General features: G+C 45.5%; 1 protein-coding gene across 5 annotated transcripts in view; it reads left to right on the top strand.

The window, feature by feature from the left end:
* The window catches only part of UBR4 (ubiquitin protein ligase E3 component n-recognin 4), a 79,156-nt gene that overhangs the window by 19,032 nt on the left and 42,147 nt on the right, over positions 1–17,977 (top strand). For 3 of the 5 annotated variants that reach the window (XM_086476302.1, XM_086476303.1, XM_086476304.1), the window contains 25 exons: positions 544–753; positions 1,772–1,873; positions 2,777–2,877; positions 3,074–3,272; positions 3,503–3,691; positions 4,024–4,087; positions 4,267–4,458; positions 5,077–5,147; positions 5,276–5,423; positions 6,423–6,650; positions 6,873–7,043; positions 7,142–7,324; positions 7,600–7,758; positions 8,384–8,536; positions 8,816–9,043; positions 9,904–10,061; positions 11,120–11,291; positions 11,450–11,651; positions 11,945–12,108; positions 12,332–12,548; positions 12,939–13,155; positions 15,709–15,772; positions 16,256–16,390; positions 17,030–17,204; positions 17,422–17,559. In XM_086476302.1, the coding sequence (XP_086332428.1) occupies positions 544–753; positions 1,772–1,873; positions 2,777–2,877; positions 3,074–3,272; positions 3,503–3,691; positions 4,024–4,087; positions 4,267–4,458; positions 5,077–5,147; positions 5,276–5,423; positions 6,423–6,650; positions 6,873–7,043; positions 7,142–7,324; positions 7,600–7,758; positions 8,384–8,536; positions 8,816–9,043; positions 9,904–10,061; positions 11,120–11,291; positions 11,450–11,651; positions 11,945–12,108; positions 12,332–12,548; positions 12,939–13,155; positions 15,709–15,772; positions 16,256–16,390; positions 17,030–17,204; positions 17,422–17,559 (4,040 nt within the window). Of the gene's footprint in view, positions 1–543; positions 754–1,771; positions 1,874–2,776; positions 2,878–3,073; positions 3,273–3,502; positions 3,692–4,023; positions 4,088–4,266; positions 4,459–5,076; positions 5,148–5,275; positions 5,424–6,422; positions 6,651–6,872; positions 7,044–7,141; positions 7,325–7,599; positions 7,759–8,383; positions 8,537–8,815; positions 9,044–9,903; positions 10,062–11,119; positions 11,292–11,449; positions 11,652–11,944; positions 12,109–12,331; positions 12,549–12,938; positions 13,156–14,553; positions 14,587–15,708; positions 15,773–16,255; positions 16,391–17,029; positions 17,205–17,421; positions 17,560–17,977 lie in introns of all 5 variants that reach the window. The other 2 variants (XM_086476300.1, XM_086476301.1) reach the window with 1 other exon arrangement.

A 17,977-nucleotide genomic window follows, 5' to 3' on the forward strand; every position in this document is an offset into this window, starting at 1 on the left:
GTTCGAAATGCTGAAGGAATGAAAGGTCTTGCTGTCTTGATCCGATACCTCTCAAGGTCCCTGAGAGAAACCCTTAGTCCTTTTTGTCGAATAGGGACTTGAAGAAACTGGGATGTAACCTGAGGCAATATGGATCTCGTTAACTCATTTGTGTTTTGTTATCGTTCACTTGGGTGATGTTTTCAAAGCATAAGGAAAAAGGGAAGATTTTTCTTTTTCCAGGGACTTACTCTAAGAAACAAAAAAATAGTTGTTGACACTGCAGATGAGTCCAAAAGCCGTACTAGGCGATAGCGTGGCTGTCTAGGGAAATGCTGTAACTATATATATGCAAAAGTAAGGTGTGGAGTTTTCCAGCTGAGGGCTATTTTTCTGAGGGGAGGGATGGCTGGGCCAACGTCTTTGTTCCAGCTTTCTAAAAAGGGGTTTATGGCTGACTTCCATCCAGACTCGTGCCGTACTCGCGTAGCTTCTGATTTGTCCGATAAGGACGTTTTCTGATACGTCATGGAGAGAATTAACTTGTTTGTTTTTCTTCTCAAGCTGGTCAGATGATTTGGACCCACCACAGGTGATTCATTCCCTATTGCCCCTCCTTTTGGAGACCAGCACAGAGAGCATGGCAGAAATAAGCAGCAACTCCCTAGAAAGGATCTTGGGCCCTGCAGAATCAGATGAATTCCTGGCACGTGTTTATGAGAAGCTGATCACAGGATGCTATAACATACTGGCCCATCACTCTGATCCAAACAGGTAACGGGCTGTGTGGCTTGTTGTTCTCCTCCAGCAAAGCTGTATGCAAAGAATTACTACAGTGTGTTTAAACATCATCGTTGGTTCTTGAACAGCACAGCAGAAAGGCAAAAAAATCAGCTTATTTTTATATGTTGAACACTTCTATACTTGTAGACTAAAAATACAACATATTTTATTCAAGTTAACAGAATATTCAGCGCTGCCATTCAGGCAGTGTGGATTTTAGTCGTCTCTTGTAACTCTGGATGGAGCGTGTATATATCTGGGTAGTTTTTTATTTAAGCAAATAGAAAATTCTGTAAATACAAGCACGAAATCAAAGCTGAAGATGCCAACCTGACTTGCTTTACATTCCTTTGTCTCTGTTCTTGCTGTTTGTAAGGATGGCTAATCCCTGCTTTATCACAGCAAACTAGCCAGATTTGTGCTTCCCACCCCTTCCTCGCTGCGTGTTTAGAGGGAATAAGCTTGCTGCGCAGCTGTTGATTCTGCCCCTCTGGAACATAAAACCATTAGGCGTGATGATGTTGCAGCTTTTTAACGGTGATCCTCTCGGGATGGGAGGTGTTCAGAGGGAGCTCTACTGCGCCTGCTGGTAGGGAATGTAAACGTGATTGGATTTTACTTGCAGAGTGCATTGGGGAGTGGGGATGAGCATAGGAGAGAATAGGGAGGAGTAACACGAAAAGAGACTTCCAGTGTAAAAAGAGCAGCCATTTAGAGGAATTTGTAATGTGAGGAGTCTGAAAGGTCTAGATTATTCTAGGCTTCTGACTGTGAGTTGCCTTGCAGAATCATGTGCCGCTTTTTTCCTGAACATTTGGTGGATTTGTTGATGTTTATGTCTGTGTGTTCATCAGCTGTTTTTCTCCCGTCTCTTGAAAGGATTGCTGCTTTCAGCTAGTGGAAAGTTTATTGGAATTGTCTATTAGCAAAATTGATCACTACTTGGTGCTCAGAACTGCTGAAATTGCTCTTGCATGTTCTTATTTAATATGCAACTTTTGATCCTCAGTGGCCTGGATGAGTCCATCTTGGAGGAATGCTTGCAGCATCTGGAGAAACAGCTGGAGAGCAGCCAGGCCCGAAAAGCCATGGAGGAATTCTTTTCAGAAAGGTGAAGTCATGCTGAAAGTTGTAGCCCAAGAACTTTATTTCTCTTCCTTTTCCTCTTGGCTTGTCACTGTCAACACCTAAGTCATGTTAGTGCTGTTGGGCAGGAAAACACAGAACCGTGTAAAGGTAGGATGCCCTTCAAGCAGTGCAGGAGAGTGTGGAAAGACTTGCTGTGTGGGAGAGGACCTAGGTCTTTGTCACTCCAAATAAAATATTCAGTGAGTCCTCATAGTGATCATCAGTGGGGAATCTTGCAAGATGATTGTTTTGTCAAAGGCATTATAAGGAGGTTTTTGAGAGATGCTGGTCTGTAAGGCAGTTTCAGGTCAAGCTGCAAAATCCCAGGTTCTCTCAGTGCTTCCTCAGGGCAATAGGTTGATAATTTTAAGGGTGGAAGTGGGGTGTTGGCCTGACTTAGAACTGTGAAGAAGACAAATTGTGGTGGAAACAGCATAGCGCAACAACTGTGTTCTGAGAAGGTACGCGGGTGAACTGGAGGAAGGTTTTTCTCTATTAAAAAGACAACCGTTGTCTGGTTTTGCTCTCTGCTTGTTCAGCATTTCAAAATCGAAGCGGTCTGGTGGCTGTACTTTGTTAACATGGAAGGAAAAACAGGCAAGAAAATACTGAATTTTGATTTGGAAAGCAGTAGAGGCCCTTTTGTGACTTGATCCGTGGAGAATGCTGACATGCTACTCAGGAGCTCATGGGATTTACAAGTTTTAGTCTGAGCTAAGAGTTTGCTCGTTGTCTGAAAGCAATTCCTATGGCTTGGCTGCTGAGCAATGTTAATACAAATACTATTGCCAGTCTTAAACGTGAGGGCAGATAGAGTTAAGTGCAAGTGAAAAAAAGCAATGGGCTGTCTTGTACAAATCTGACTTGATTTCCTCCCTCCATGTAGTGGAGAACTGGTCCAGATCATGATGGCAACAGCCAATGAAAACCTCTCAGCAAAGTTCTGTAACAGGGTGCTGAAATTCTTCACCAAGCTCTTCCAGCTAAGTAAGTGATTGTTGAATCTCTTCTGCCCTGCCTTTGTCCACCTTACACTGCTCTTGTCTTAGACTGCGATAAGGGGGTGAATGAAAGAAAAGACTGTAAGAGGAAGCGGAGTGACAGCTTCACGCTTCTAACGGAAAGCCGTCTTGAATCACATTTGTTGTAGCATCTGTCACTCACTAGTGATTTTCTCCACCAGCTGAGAAGAGTCCCAATCCCAGCCTGTTGCGACTTTGTGGCTCTTTGGCTCAGCTGGCTTGCGTGGAGCCTGTACGTCTCCAGGCCTGGTTAACCAGGATGACCATCTCCCCACCCAAAGATTCAGATCAACTGGATGTTGTGCAAGAGAACAGGCAGCTGCTGCAACTCCTGACGACTTACATTGTTCGGGAAAACAGGTAGGATACAGCCTTTGTCCTTCCTTTTGCGCGCTCTTCGTTTCTGTTGTTCTCCCGGTGTGCAAATGACTTGTGAGTTGCTGCTGGCTTCTTGTCAGCCTTCAAACGGAGCGAGGGGGCACGGCTGTTTGCGCTGCAGGCACTGCTGTGTCAGGGCCCTTGCGCTGTGGGCCTGGGCTGTATTTCAGTGGGTGATGTACCGTGTCTGAAACTTTCTTCTTTCTGACTAGCCAAGTCGGAGAAGGCGTGTGCACTGTTCTCCTGAGTACTCTGATACCAATGGCGACAGAAATGTTGGCCAATGGTGATGGCACAGGCTTTCCCGAACTGATGGTCGTGATGGCAACTTTGGCTAGCGCAGGACAAGGTGCGGGACACCTCCAGCTTCACGGTGCTGCTGTCGATTGGCTGGGCAGATGGTAAGAGCGAGCTGTGTACTGCTGTTCATGTGCATCACTTAGACTGATTTTTATTCCTGGGAATTTGGGGACTGGAGGTTCATCTTTACTGATACAGCCTTCTTTTTTAGTTTCTTGCTTGGAATATAAAGTGTCTGAGGGTGTCCCCCTGTTAAGAACAACCATGTGTTTTTATTGTCTTTACCACTCTTTGATGGTTTAAATACTGCATTTATACATCTCCTGTTGTTCATTTAAAGCAAACTGAGCGGTTGAAGCTGTTGGTGAGAACTGAGTTTATACTTCTCAAACCTGTTAGCTGTAATGATCATCTCCACTGCTTTGTGTTACAGCAAGAAATACCTGTCTCAGAAGAATGTGGTAGAAAAAATGAATGCAAACGTCATGCAAGGGAAGGTAAGACGTGTGCCTGTTGCTGAACTTGCAGGAATGTATCTCGGGCATGAGCTGGTTTGGTGTCATAGTGGGACTCTTAAAGCAATTTGATCAAGGGGACTGTTCTGTTTTCTTGCCTTATAACAACTATGACGGGATCTAAGTATGGCCTCTCCTTTTCATTCATCTCTGCTTCATAGCATGTGACTATCCTGGAGTGCACGTGCCATATTGTCTCCTACCTGGCCGATGTCACCAATGCGCTGAGCCAGACCAGTGGCCAAGGACCAAGTCATCTTTCCGTTGATGGAGAGGAACGAGCAATTGAGGTGGATTCAGACTGGGTGGAAGAGCTGGCAGTGGAGGAGGAGGACTCTCAAGCTGAAGATTCGGTAGGCCGTAGTCACAGTTAATGCTGCAAGTGAGATGAAGACTTATATTGCAGCTTCCAAATCAGAATTGCTCGGGTTATAAATTTAAGATTTTGTTGTTGCTGTTGTTTAATTCCTCACCTGAGACTGAGTGAAGAACCCTAGTTGTCAGATCTGGAAGAGAATATCTTGTCATTCATGCATGGATCTGTTGACTTTGTCATTCCACAGAAGTGGAATGTGGTTTTTTTTTTAGAAAACAAAAAGGAAGAAGTGGAGTAAGATGGGTTTGTTCCTATTGGCTTGTTTGTCGATGACTAGCTTTTATCTCAACAAGCAGATTAGGCTTTTAAGTGCTGTTAGGTAGGAAAAAAAAAAAGCATTCTTTAAAATTTGTCATCCCAATATATTGGTTTTGTTACTGTTTTCTTTTTTCTTGATTCACTCTTTTGAGTTGCTATAAAATGTCGCCATCTTTTTCCCTGTGGTTTGATACCAGCTGCCTTCTTTTAGCTAGGTGGTGCTAGAACTGGCTAGTCTTAAAATGTGCATTTAGTTCCTGAGAGACATATTAGGTACCATGTGCCTTTACTGTAGCTGCAGTTATAACACCTTTCTAAAACGACTTTCTTCTGATAGGATGAAGATTCTCTTTGTAACAAACTCTGTACCTTCACCATCACACAGAAAGAATTCATGAATCAACATTGGTAAGGCTCTCAAACTTGTGTCCAGAATTTCAGCCTGATATTTCTGGCCATTGAGAAGGAAACAAATGCAGTCTGTGGCCCTTCCTGAGACGTTGTATTTTATAACTCATCTGGTTTATTTTGTGCAGGTATCACTGTCACACTTGCAAGATGGTTGATGGGGTTGGCGTTTGCACAGTTTGTGCCAAAGTTTGTCACAAGGATCATGAGATTTCTTATGCCAAATATGGATCGTTCTTCTGTGACTGTGGAGCCAAGGAAGATGGCAGTTGCCTGGTAAAGTGTCTTCATGTCAACATACAAGCTGTGGTTTCTTCAGTTTTTAAAGTATTTTGCAGAGGTTTCTGTTCTGCAATAAGTTGCAATATGTGTGTATAAGAGTACTAAGACTTGAAAGCCTTGGCTTTATAATGAACCCTCTTGATCTACAGCTTGCCTGGCCATTTATTTTTTGCACCAAATAAGTGCCTTGGCAAATCTGTCCTGGTGACTTCTGGGATTCCACCTACCTTTGCAGAGTTTGCAAGTTAGCTTAAGCTGTGCAGCAGTCAGATACCACCTTTTCCCATGTTGTCCACTAGCAGCAAACAAAATAACTTCATCTTAATAGAGACATAGATCTGTTGGAACGAGTCCAGAGGAGGGCCACAAAGATGGTCCGCGGGCTGGAGCATCTCTGCTGGGAGGAGAGGCTGGGGGCACTGGGATTGTTCAGCCTGGAGAAGAGAAGACTCTGGGGGGACCTTATAGCTGCCTTCCAATACCTGAAGGGAACCTGCAGGAAGGCTGGTGAGGGACTTTTTACAGGAGTATCCAGTGACAGGACAAGAGGAAATGGTTTTAAACAAGGAGAGTAGGTTTAGACTAGATCTTAGCAAGAAGTTCTTCAGTACAAGGGTGGTGAGACTCTGGAATAGAAGGCCCAGAGAGGTTGTGGATGCCCCCTCCCTGGAGGTGTTCAAGGCCAGGTTAGATGAGGCCTTGAGCAACCTAGTCTAGTTGAGAGGTGCCCCTGCCCATGGCAGGGAGGTTGGATTAAATGATCTCTAGGCTGCCTTCCAACCTAAGCCGTTCTATGATGTTAAATATGGAAGTTTTTCTTCTATTTAGGCAGAGAGTGGCGTGCATGTTGTGTTATATCTTTAAATTGCAGCCTAAGAGTGCTCTCTTTCTTTAAAATGACGTGAATCTTGCTGCTATTACAGTCTGTATTAATTTCATCCGTGGTAAAATTGAGTTTGATTTCGACTTTTAGCACTACTGTGTCGTTCCCAGGCTTTGGTGAAGAGAACTCCCAGCAGTGGTATGAGCTCTACTATGAAAGAATCCGCCTTCCAGAGTGAGCCCAGGGTGCCCGAGAGTGTCATTCGACATGCAAGCACCTCTCCTGCAGAGAAAGCCAAGGTCACCATCAGTGAGGGGAAGGGCCCTGACGAAGAAAAACCAAAGAAGAGCAGCCTGTGTAGAAACATCGAGGGCTGTCGAGAGGAACTGCAGTCCCAGGTATGATTATAGCTGGGTGTTAAAAGAAGGTGGTTTATGATGAGGATCTTGGGAGACTGTGTTGCTTATCAGCTAAATTGCTGGATTTTTTTTATGCTCTTCTTTATGCTAAGAGGAACCTGAAAGCGGTGTCAGGCTTTGAAAAGCGGTTGACATGCAGCTCTTGTGAAGACTCCCAGCCTGAGCATCTCGCGCCTCACTTGCCTTATCTGTTTCTTGTAGGCCAACTTCTCCTTTGCACCGTTGGTGCTGGAGATGCTGAATTTCCTGGTGGATGCCATTCAGATAAACTTCCAGCAAGCTTCAGCCATGGGGAGCAGCAGTCGTGCACAGCAAGCTCTCAATGAGCTGCACAGTTTGGACAAATCGGTAGAAATGACGGATCAGTTGATGGTATGATACTAAAGGAGGGATTAAATTATGGGTAGGTGGGAACACTTAAACAGAACAGTGTCAGTGATCTACTTCGTGTGCTTTTATTAACGACTCAGGTCCCAACTCTTGGCTCTCAAGAAGGTGCTTTTGAGAACGTCCGCATGAACTACAGCGGTGACCAGGGCCAGACGATCCGGCAGCTGATCAGCGCTCACGTGCTGAGGCGGGTGGCGATGTGCGTGCTGTCGTCCCCGCATGGACGGCGGCAGCACCTGGCTGTGAGTCACGAAAAGGGCAAGGTGAGCTCTCTGTGGAGAATGTTGGATTGTAAAGGAAAATGAAACAGCCCTAGAGCACCGAACAACAAGTGGGATATGATTTGTTCTGCCTGTCCTGAGATCTGGATCTTCTGTATAGTGTTGCGTGGCTTAGAAAAACCTCTCCTCCTGCAGAGAAAAGGGTTCTTGCAGCAGAAACAGTGAAAACTGTGGGGACACAGTGATAGAGCTGGAATTGAAATGCCTTTTTCCCCTCAGTGGTAAAGTTGGGTAACTGAGTTCATTTTGTTCTGCAGATTACAGTCCTTCAGCTCTCGGCGTTGCTGAAACAAGCAGACTCCAGCAAAAGAAAATTGACCCTCACTCGCCTTGCATCTGCACCCGTTCCGTTCACTGTGCTGAGCCTAACTGGAAATCCCTGCAAGGAGGACTACCTAGCCGTGTGTGGACTGAAAGTAAGGGCCTGGCAAACCCCTTTCGAGGCAGTTGGAAACAGCAGCTCAAAACCAGCTGCGTTTCTTTCCTCTGAGGAGCTAGCGCAGAGCTGGCTCCAAAGGTCTGGCACTAATTTTAGCTCATGAATCGCTTTCCTACTAGATACATGAAGTAAAAGACCTGTATGAATAATATAATAAATGAGGCAGTGCCTCAAAATAGTACTTCTTACTGTGTTTAGGCCAATTTTACTGGAAGAAGTTAAGGTTTAGTCATGTGAAACTTGGTGCGTTAGAACTAGTCTGTAACAACGAGTGTTTTGTAGCAAGGACTCCTCTTTTTTGTATTCTCCCAAACTTAGATTCGGCTTTTACTGGGCAGAATCCACAAATGTATCATGTAGCTAAGAAACAGGTGGATTCTGCGTGGGTTTGTTTTGCATTTTGTTTTCATTTGTTAGTTGGTTTTGGTTTTTTTTTTTTACAAACCTTCGTGTCATTCATCTTAAATGCAGGGATTTTAGATTCTTACTCGATGACTCATTATTGGCACTAAGAGGAATGCTGGCTTTTAACTCTGTTCTTGGCTTGCAATGTTTATAAACATTTTGTACTAATATTTGACCAATTTTTCTCATTACTCCAGGACTGCCACGTGTTAACGTTCAGCAGCTCTGGATCAGTCTCTGACCATTTGGTACTTCATCCCCAACTAGCCACTGGAAATTTCATCCTTAAAGCTCTGTGGCTGCCAGGATCTCAAACAGAGCTTGCTATTGTGACTGCAGACTTTGTGAAGGTGTGTTTGGTCATAAGCTATTGGTGATATGTCTTCTTTCAGACATTAGAGTCTGGATCTTTGTGGAGTTGCATGTGGAAGAATGTGATAATATTCTTAGTCAGAAATACAAATTTGTGGTGTTTGGCTGCTCTCGGGGTACGAAAAAGCCAAACCAAAGAACCCAAAGAGCAGAAAAATGAACTGTCACATCTAATAAGTCTTCCCTTGTCTCAGCTCTTGTCCATTTACGCTGTTTTGTGTCGTAATAGTTAATTATTTCCTTGATTCTTCCCACAGATTTACGACCTCTCTGTAGATGCCTTGAGTCCAACTTTCTATTTCCTTCTACCGAGTTCCAAAATCAGGGATGTCACTTTCCTTTTCAACGAGGAGGGAAAGAACATCATAGTGATCATGTCCTCCGCCGGGTACATCTATACGCAGCTCATGGAAGAGGCGAGCAGTGCCCAGCACGGACCATTCTATGTCACCAATGTGCTTGAAGTCAATCACGAGGACCTAAAGGTACTGGTGACTTGTCTGTCTTGTCGCGTTGGGCTGCAGTGGCTTTCTCCCTTTTGTTTGTGTCTTATGTTTGAAGGCAGAAGTTTCCTTTTTGCCTTTTTTTTTTTCCTTTTAAGCCCCCTGATCTAGATCAAGGAGCTTGCCTTTGCTCTACAGAGAGAAATATCCTTGCAGTGAAAGGGGTGGGGGTGAAAATTAAACCCCTTGATCCTTTCATCTAGAAAATGGAGCATGTTTTCCATGGCTGGCTCTGAAGTCGTGCCCAGCAGGATTTCTCAGCAGGGAGATGGCTTCAGAGCAGTGCTGTTCTCAGAGCAAGGCACGCCAAAGGTGCAGTAACCAGAATGGGTAAAGCTGCTGACCGTAGCTGGGGCTGCAGAGATGGAGCGAGCCTTTGTTTCTGGTCACTAGCAGCTCTGTGGTCTTGGGGGTGACTTTTAAAATCTGTCCACATTTCACTCAGTGTTTCTACCCCAGCCTGCTCCAAAACAGGGGGAACAGATGAGAAGGCAGCCCTTGGGAAAGCTGTTTTATGAGCTGGGAGCGTGGGGAGTGCTCCACGTGAGATTCTCATACAACATTTGAGCACACAGATGCGGTAGCTGAGGGCGCTACCTGCAGCCTACGGGGATGCAATCTCAGTATCCCCTTCGAAAGCCTTTGAAGTATCTGATGGATGAGTTCACCAAGGAGTTCGGCTTAGAAAATTGTCGTTTAGGGCTGTGTTCTCTCGCTGGTGGGGAGGGGGCGGGGGAGAGGCTTTTGGAATAATTCCCTCACGAGAAATTTAGCAGCCTGACAGAGTGTTTTGGAGGATGTGTGTATATCTTAAATGTTTTTGTTTTTCTCCGATTCCACAGGACAGTAATGGCCAGGTGGCAGGAGGTGGTGTGTCAGTGTATTACTCCCATGTGCTACAGATGTTGTTCTTCAGTTACTGTCAAGGCAAATCCTTTGCAGCCACCATCAGCCGGGCCAATCTGGAAGTGCAGCGGCTATTCCCAATTAACATAAAGAGGTGAGGCTCGTGTGGAAGACTCCCCTGAAGTTTTCATTTCTGTTTAGTATTAATAAATACTACTAATTATTCTTAACATCCCAGCTCTGCCCAAGGCTCGTGGTGAAGATCCCCTTTTTGACTGATGATGTCTCGCTGCTTTTCATGGTGCTTCTGCCGCAATTGCACAGTGATTTGAAACCTCAGCTGGCTGTTTTGGCAGTGGGGCACATGTGCAGTTTCTTCCCGCTAGGAATTCACAGCAGAAAGGTGGCTTCAGAGCCGTCTCGCTGCACAGCGCAGAGCTGCTACTGGTGCAGCAGCTGGAACCGATGGGATTACCCACCCTCGCGGAGGCTGCAGAGCAGGAAGCCTTTGTTTCCTTTCGGCACCCGTACTGCAGTGGACCTTGTGTATTGTGCATATTAAGGCTTATTTTCAGACTCCCTTGAGGGAAACCAATCTCTTCTGCTATGAATGTGGCAAGAAAAAAACCTGTTCTGTCATCTGTTCTGACAAGCACAGCTGGGCATTTTAGGCTGCAGACTCTTCACTCTTCAGTGGCCTGACACAAAGCCACTGTCGTGAGTAGGCTGTGTAGAAGGGTCAGGTTCCAAGAGCTCCCCAGCCCTGCTCAAGTTTGGCTTGGTGTTTTTGCGCTGCTTTTTTTTCCAGTGAGCAGGGTCACACACATTCTCCTGCATTGGCCTTTGCTTAGTGCTATTGGGTGTGTTGAAGTGTGGAACTGTGCATTGTCAGTGAAAAGATAGGTGAAAGCCATTTTAAAATTAATTCCTTGGTTTGAGGCATAAAACCTACCTAAAGTGTCTTTCCTCGAGTTTTTAGGCTAGAGATCAGGGCTGTGAATTGGATGCTTGTGCCTTCGGCCCACTCAGGTGACTGTCTCGGGTTTCTCACCTGTAAACTAGGCACTAATGTTCCTGGCTGTTCATTAACGCAGTGCTTTGAATTCCTGCTGAGGACGAAGCTTTAACTGATTGGAATGGTGATGAATTTTAGTGTGTTTTCGCTCCCGTTCCTTCTTAAATTGATGTAATTCTGCCCTTCATCTCTTGCAGTTCAAATGGCGGGAGTAAGACTTCACCGGCACTCTGTCAGTGGTCTGAGGTGATGAACCATCCTGGCTTGGTGTGCTGTGTTCAACAAACCACGGGTGTCCCACTGGTGGTGATGGTGAAGCCAGACACCTTTCTTATCCAGGAGATTAAAACCTTGCCAGCCAAAGCAAAGGTTAGTCATAGTTCCCTGTATTTTTGGCCATTAAAACATGGTTTCTTGTTCCATCAACAGGTTCTCTAGTCTTTGCAACTTTTCTGATGCAAGGGGTTTGTTTCTTCAAGCAGCAGTTGCCAGGTTCTTCCCGTGACTTGCGTGCCTTGCCTTTGCAGATTCAGGACATGGTGGCCATCCGTCACACAGCCTGCAATGAGCAGCAGAGGACCACGATGATCCTCCTGTGCGAAGACGGCAGCCTGAGGATCTACATGGCCAACGTAGAGAATACCTCCTACTGGCTCCAGCCCTCTCTCCAGCCTAGCAGCGTCATCAGCATCATGAAGCCTGTTCGCAAGCGCAAGGCAGCTGCTATTAGTAAGGGACTTCTCATACCTGTCTTGGGCGAGGTAGCGGTGGCAAATGTAGATGCAAAGATTGATGAGCATCCTATAGATACCTAAGACTTCATTTCTGGCAATTACTGGTTGACCTCAGGGCTAGGTACTGGCCAAGTCTGGGTAAAAGGTTTCCGTAGATGCATGTAAAATACATAGCTATCTGGCTTGCACAGGCGTTTCCAGAGGAGGCAAGTTCATTCTGCAGCTTTTTTGCTATCGCTTTGTTTGTTTAGAATGCATTTTGTTGCAAACGTCTCCCTTCCCTTTTAGCAACTCGCACGTCCAGCCAAGTGAACTTCCCTATTGACTTCTTTGAACACAACCAGCAACTCACAGATGTGGAGTTTGGAGGCAACGACCTGCTGCAGGTTTACAATGCTCAGCAGATAAAGCACCGGCTCAATTCCACTGGCATGTATGTGGCCAACACAAAGGTAAATGGGGCAATTTGGGGATTCTGTTGGGCTTCTAGGTGACGTTCTTGTCCGGATTGATAGTGTGCCTTTTCTCAGAAGTCTGCTTTGTTCAAATGACCCTGCATAAATCCCGTGATACTGTTAGATAAAGAGTGGAAGCACCCGGGTATGCGCTTCAGATTCATAGCTTAGGAGTGAATTCTTGACCTCGCCTTTCTGAGCTGTGATTTGTCTTCTACAGCCTGGGGGTTTCACCATCGAAGTGACGAACAATAACAGCACGATGGTGATGACAGGCATGCGGATCCAGATTGGCACACAGGCGATAGAGAGAGCCCCCTCCTACTTGGAGATCTTTGGCCGCACCATGCAGCTGAACATGACCAGAGCTCGTTGGTTTGACTTCCCTTTCACTCGCGAGGAAGCCTTGCAGGCTGACAAAAAACTAACTATTTTCAGTAAGTCTTTGTTAATTGTTTGCTTTGACTACCTGTTGGTTTTCCTTGGGTGGGTTGAAGCTACTGTGCTTCACCTCAGAGTGGGGAGGGTTTCCACAGTCTGTTCGTTTGACCTAAGAAACAGTTTGAGAGGCAGATCCTGAACATTTAATAACTTTATTTATGGCCCAGTTTCTGGCTGCAGTGGGTGAATGTGCAATAGCTCAGCTCAATAATTTTGTGTTGAGGTAATAGAGAAGGAAAGTGGCCTTGGAAGGGAGATGAACTGTCTGAGTGGCTGAGTGTTAATGACACAGTGTAGTTGCTATCCTGACCTGATGAGATGGTGCTCGTTTGTATGCAAAAGAAGCTGTTTTGTTAGTTTTTAAGAAATTTCTCTTGTCACTGCAGTTGGGGCTTCTGTGGATCCTGCTGGAGTCACAATGATGGATTCCATAAAAATCTATGGCAAAACCAAAGAGCAGTTTGGGTGGCCTGATGAGCCCCCCGAGGATTTCCCATCTGCTTCAGTGAGCAACGTTTGTCCCCCAAACCTGAATCAAGGGAATGGCGCTGGAGACACGGAGTCAGCTACCCCTGCTGCTGCCAGCGGGACTGTCCTCGAGAGGTATTTCTGCAGTCTTTCTTTTATTTCTCCTTGAAAATGGGTAGTTGCTGTAGAGGGGACCTAGGTACGCTTGTGTGCCTGTCTTAACTGGGAGAACTGAAGGGAATTAGTGAGTTGTTCTCACCGTCGTACAAAACAACTACTGAAAAGTCAGGGGTTATCTTATAAGGAGGGCTTTGTGCTCACTCTTGATTTGTCTGGTGGAGTAGGTGCATAGATCTGTGTGCATGCTTCGTGTTGCCAAGTTCATTTGTTAACAGCAGTTTTGAAGAGGTTTCTGCCTTCTTGGTACTTTTTCTCACTTCAAGCTGGCCCTTTTTCATTCTCTAGAGCTCACAAAAGTTGGGTCTCTCTGGAATTAAGTTTAGTTTTGAGACGGGCTTTGTGTGTGACCTTGCTTTAGGCTAGTGGTTCCCAGCAGTTTATCTTGTAGCCTGTATGTCTCAGGCTTAACTCCTGTGGTGGAGAAAGTGTTGGGATTCCCCCGCCTGCCCCCATGTCCCTACTGAGAGTCAAATCACAAGGGTGACTTGGGCATATATTTAGCAGAAGAAAGAGAGCTTTTTGGTTTTTCATATCTACCCGGTTCCTTCTCTGAGCTCATACGGTCTGTATCATAAGGGTTGTAGAAAGCCCGACAAGCTGGCGAGGCAGGATAGGAGGGAAATAGATCAAAGAGGAACTAGCACTGCTGAAAACCCAGCATTTTAAGGGATACGTTGCTTGACTGTGAGTAAATGGTGATGAATTTTGTCTTACTGAAGTTCCCAGGTAAAGGTTCAGGGCTTGAAGGGGCAGTTAAGTCCAGTTGAAGGACCTGTCTGGCCATCCTTTCCTGTTTTGTCTCATAGTTCGTGGGATTTTTTTCCTGTGCTTATTTTCTCTTTTCTTCCCTCCTCTGCTGTGACATCTCCACAAGATGTCCCTCTCTGCACAGACATGCTCTCTGGTTTTCCAAGGCAGTGGGATTATGTTCTAAAAACTCAGAACCCAGAAAATTATTCTTTTTGATTTTTACTTACGTGTTACAGAATGCAGCAGGGTTACGTTATAAAGGGCTCTTGAGTAGGAACAACTGATGGCAGGCAAGAGGCAGCTTTCCTATCGGAAGTTTGGCGTCTGCACTTCAAATTTCACTTTCAGTGGTGCTTTAAGCAACGTGCTTGGCTTCTGTCTGCTAGGTGGCCTGGATCTTCTTTATTTGTTTTGCTGTTAGGCAAGCATCTGCTGCCCAGGTAGAAAGAACCGTGCTTAGATTTACTGTATATAGCGCTCTCCTGGCTTCCTGATTTCCCCATTTAATTTGCCTTTTGCTTAGAATGTGTTCTAGGGAGTTTTTCTGTGAGCTTTACACATTTTTTTATTTTTTTTTTTTCCTTTTTCTTTGCTCCCCCAAAGTTCTGAAACTGAGTCCCTAACCACCCTGGACCGGTTAGTATGCCATCCTTTTCTCTGCACGAATGAGTGTGTGTCAGAGAGACAGAACATATGATGTGGCTTTCGTTGACTGTTTTTGTTTTCCAAGTGACATTTGCTTCTTTACATTCTGGTCATTGCATGGCAGATGGTTTAGCAAAATGTAAAGATGAGGTGGTTTGCAGATTTTTGCTGTATACAGCGTAACTGTTGCTTGTTTGACAGACTCCTCTTCTCGCTTTGTTCCCTCCTTGCGTCTTTTTATCCCACTTATATTCCCCTACTAGCTTTATAGAGGGTGGCTGCGGGTAGTGTTGTTTATCACCACCAGACCAGACAGTTGTTGTTTCTTCTACCTCGTATCCAGTCCTCCACTGTTATTTCTCCCCTTAATGCCGTCTCTTCCCTCCTTTTTCCTGTATTCTTGCGCTGCTCCGTCTGGTGTGTCAGATGGCATTTCAGGTGGTCCTACCGCGAGGCATGAAGTGGTGCTGCAAGGGAGATTCAGCACTTTGCTGCAAGTTCTAAATAAGGTTTTCCCTTGGGGCAAGTATTTTACTAGCCTGCCTTACAGCTGTCAAAAGTTTGGACCTCAGCAGCTCTCACTTGAGTCATACCCAGTGCTCCAAGTTAATTTTCCTCCGGAATATTTTGTGCTGAAACTCCAAATTGGAAAGAGCAACCTGTGTGAAAATAGCAAGCGAGTAGAATCTTGCTCCCTTAGAAAAGTCGGTTACGCTTTTTCCCATGTGTCATACCAACCCTTGATCTGCAGTCATATGTACGTCTGTGGGCCATGGTGAATTGGTACTGTCAAGACAATCCAAGTTATCCCTGCTGCAGGCTGCGTAAGGAAATGTTTTATCCTCTTTGGTAGAGAAAAGCCCCTGTCTTTCAGCTGTGGATTATTAAAGCAGTCCTAAGTTTGTCTGTGAGCGTGAGCCAGGTTTAACTCTGGTCTGTAACACAATGAAATGATATGCATGGTGCCTGTGGCAGGTTTTATCATGCTTTGATTTTGTACTTGGCATTCGTTAGCTGTCTCTGAGCTACTCATGACTGTAGCCCGCATAAAGCGAAGTGTTAAGGAGAGAGAAGGGTTGCTGTACTCAAGCCTGCTTTCCTTTCTCCCTTCAGGCTAGTAGTGAGTTCTTTAGAAGCGCTGGAAAGCTGCTTTGCTGTAGGACCAGTCAACGAGAAGGCAAGTAACTTTCTGAATACATTCTTGAGCTTTTAGAGCTGGGGGAGGAGGGGCAAGATCAGCAGCACCTCCTGCAGCCCTGGGGGCCTGATACAGAAGAGAGCTGCATCCGTTTTGCTCGGAGCACTGATCTGAAAGTTGACTTAGCGAAAAGCATTTGAAACAAGTTTAGAATGACAATTGGCATTTGCATTTATCACTGGTGGGATTTTTTTGTGCTGTAGAGTGACCTCGTTTACGAAAACAGCAGGGTAGAAGCCCATAAATCTCAAAAGGACTTTTCTTCTGTAGACATGTGAAGTGTTCCTTAAGTGTCAAAGAATCAATTGAGGAGGCTGTCAAAACGGTATTGAAGGAAGGCAGAACCTTGCCTGCACAGTGCAAGGAGGGGAGGGAGCTGGAGGTGCACTGAGAAATCAGACTCATGCATCACCTCGGTGGGAAGTGTACTGAAGAATGGTTTTTGTCTCTTCTGGGGAGCAGGAGAAGAATAAGGTGGCAGCTCAGGAACTGGCTACTATGCTGCTGTCCATGCCAGCTCCTTCCAGCGTCCAGCATCAAACCAAGAGCCTCTTGGCTAGCTTGCACACCAGCCGCTCAGCGTACCATAACCACAAGGTAAATGGTGCAAGGATTTCAATGTCTCCTGTAATTTGCCAGTTTGTGGTTGAGGTGCAACATGCCCCTGGAACGCCCTTCCTCCATGCAGCGTAAACCTGCTGGCTCATTTACTTTAGCTCCTGCTCCCTGCCTTGCTGGCTTTAGCGTTTCACCAGAACTTCACTACTTGACATGTTTTTTGAAGATTTTGCGGGGAAGTAATGTCAGTTAATCTAGAGAAATCAAGATCTTGAAACATAGCTCTGGTTTCTGTTTCCACAAGCATCTGGCTTAGGGTGACAGGGAAGTACCTGGGGAAGCCGTGGTTAGCCTAGGTGCTAACATAATTGCAGTAAATGCGCGGATGCCTGCGGATAGCCTTCCCTAACCGCCTGAGTGATTATGTTTATACACTGGCCTTTCCCTCTGCATTTAAGTCTGAGGGGAAGGAAGTGTGAAAATCCACTCCCGAGCCAGATTTCTTTTGTTACAGGATGACTCTTTAAGAATTAGTCGTCCTTCCTAGATGACATTGGCCAAGAGTTAAAGCAGCAAGTGCCGGATTTCCCCAGGATCTGTCCTGCAGTCGTACTTCAGTTGCTTTGTTGTGCTGCTGGCTGTTGTTTTTCCTTGCCTATGTTATCTCTCACTTTACAGGATCAAGCATTGCTAAGTAAAGCCATTCAGTATCTGAGTTCCTCAACCAAAGAAGGGAAGGACCTTGATCCTGAAGTGTTTCAGAGGCTGGTCATCACCGCTCGATCCATTGCTATCATGAGACCCAACAATCTGGTCCACTACACAGAATCAAAGCTGCCACAGTTGGAAACAGGTAGAAAAGTCTAAAATTTTCTTCAGCTTGCTGTTGTGATAATGGAAGATGTCTTGGGGTATCTGGTTCGGTGTGACAGGGACTGTACGTGACACGTTTGTTAGGTGTGTGATAATCGGAGCCGCTAACAAAAGCAGTTTCAAACGAGTGTGGTGTTACCCTGCTGGTTAGTGCTTTCCCCTGCCCACATCTGACAGCTGGTTTTTAATCTGTACAGAGAGCGAAGAAGGGCAGGAGGCCCAGAAACACACTGAAGGAGATGGCTGCACCTTTATTACCCAGCTGGTTAACCACTTCTGGAAGCTACATGCATCAAAACCCAAAAATGCCTTCCTCGCCCCTGCCTGCCTGCCAGGTGTGCTAGCTCTTCATTTGCTGTTGTGAAGCTTGTGTATTTTGAAGGATCCTGTTTTAAGCTTGTAAACAGAGAAAATTACTTGTTCCAAATTAGGCTTAAAGTGCTAATGATGCAGTGGGTGCTTTTTGAGGTAATTCTGCTCTAATGCTTGTGTTCGAAATTATGTGTGTTGTGCTGGTAAAAAGGGACTGAGGATTGAATTATTCACATTTGACACATGGATAGTGTTAGAGGATATTCAGTGGTGCTGGTATATGGCGTGCACAGTATTCCATTAGACAGACGAGACTTTGTGTAAACTCATACCGGATTGAAACTTCAATATAGTTGTAGTTCTAATGTTGTGCCTCGAAGTCTCCAAACAAAAGATGCTTCCTGCAGTGTCTCGCTCTGTGTGCTGAAATGGAAAGATCGT

This window comes from Leptosomus discolor, chromosome 20, assembly GCF_034619465.1.
Source record: "Leptosomus discolor isolate bLepDis1 chromosome 20, bLepDis1.hap2, whole genome shotgun sequence".
Taxonomy (NCBI): Eukaryota; Metazoa; Chordata; class Aves; order Leptosomiformes; family Leptosomidae; genus Leptosomus; species Leptosomus discolor.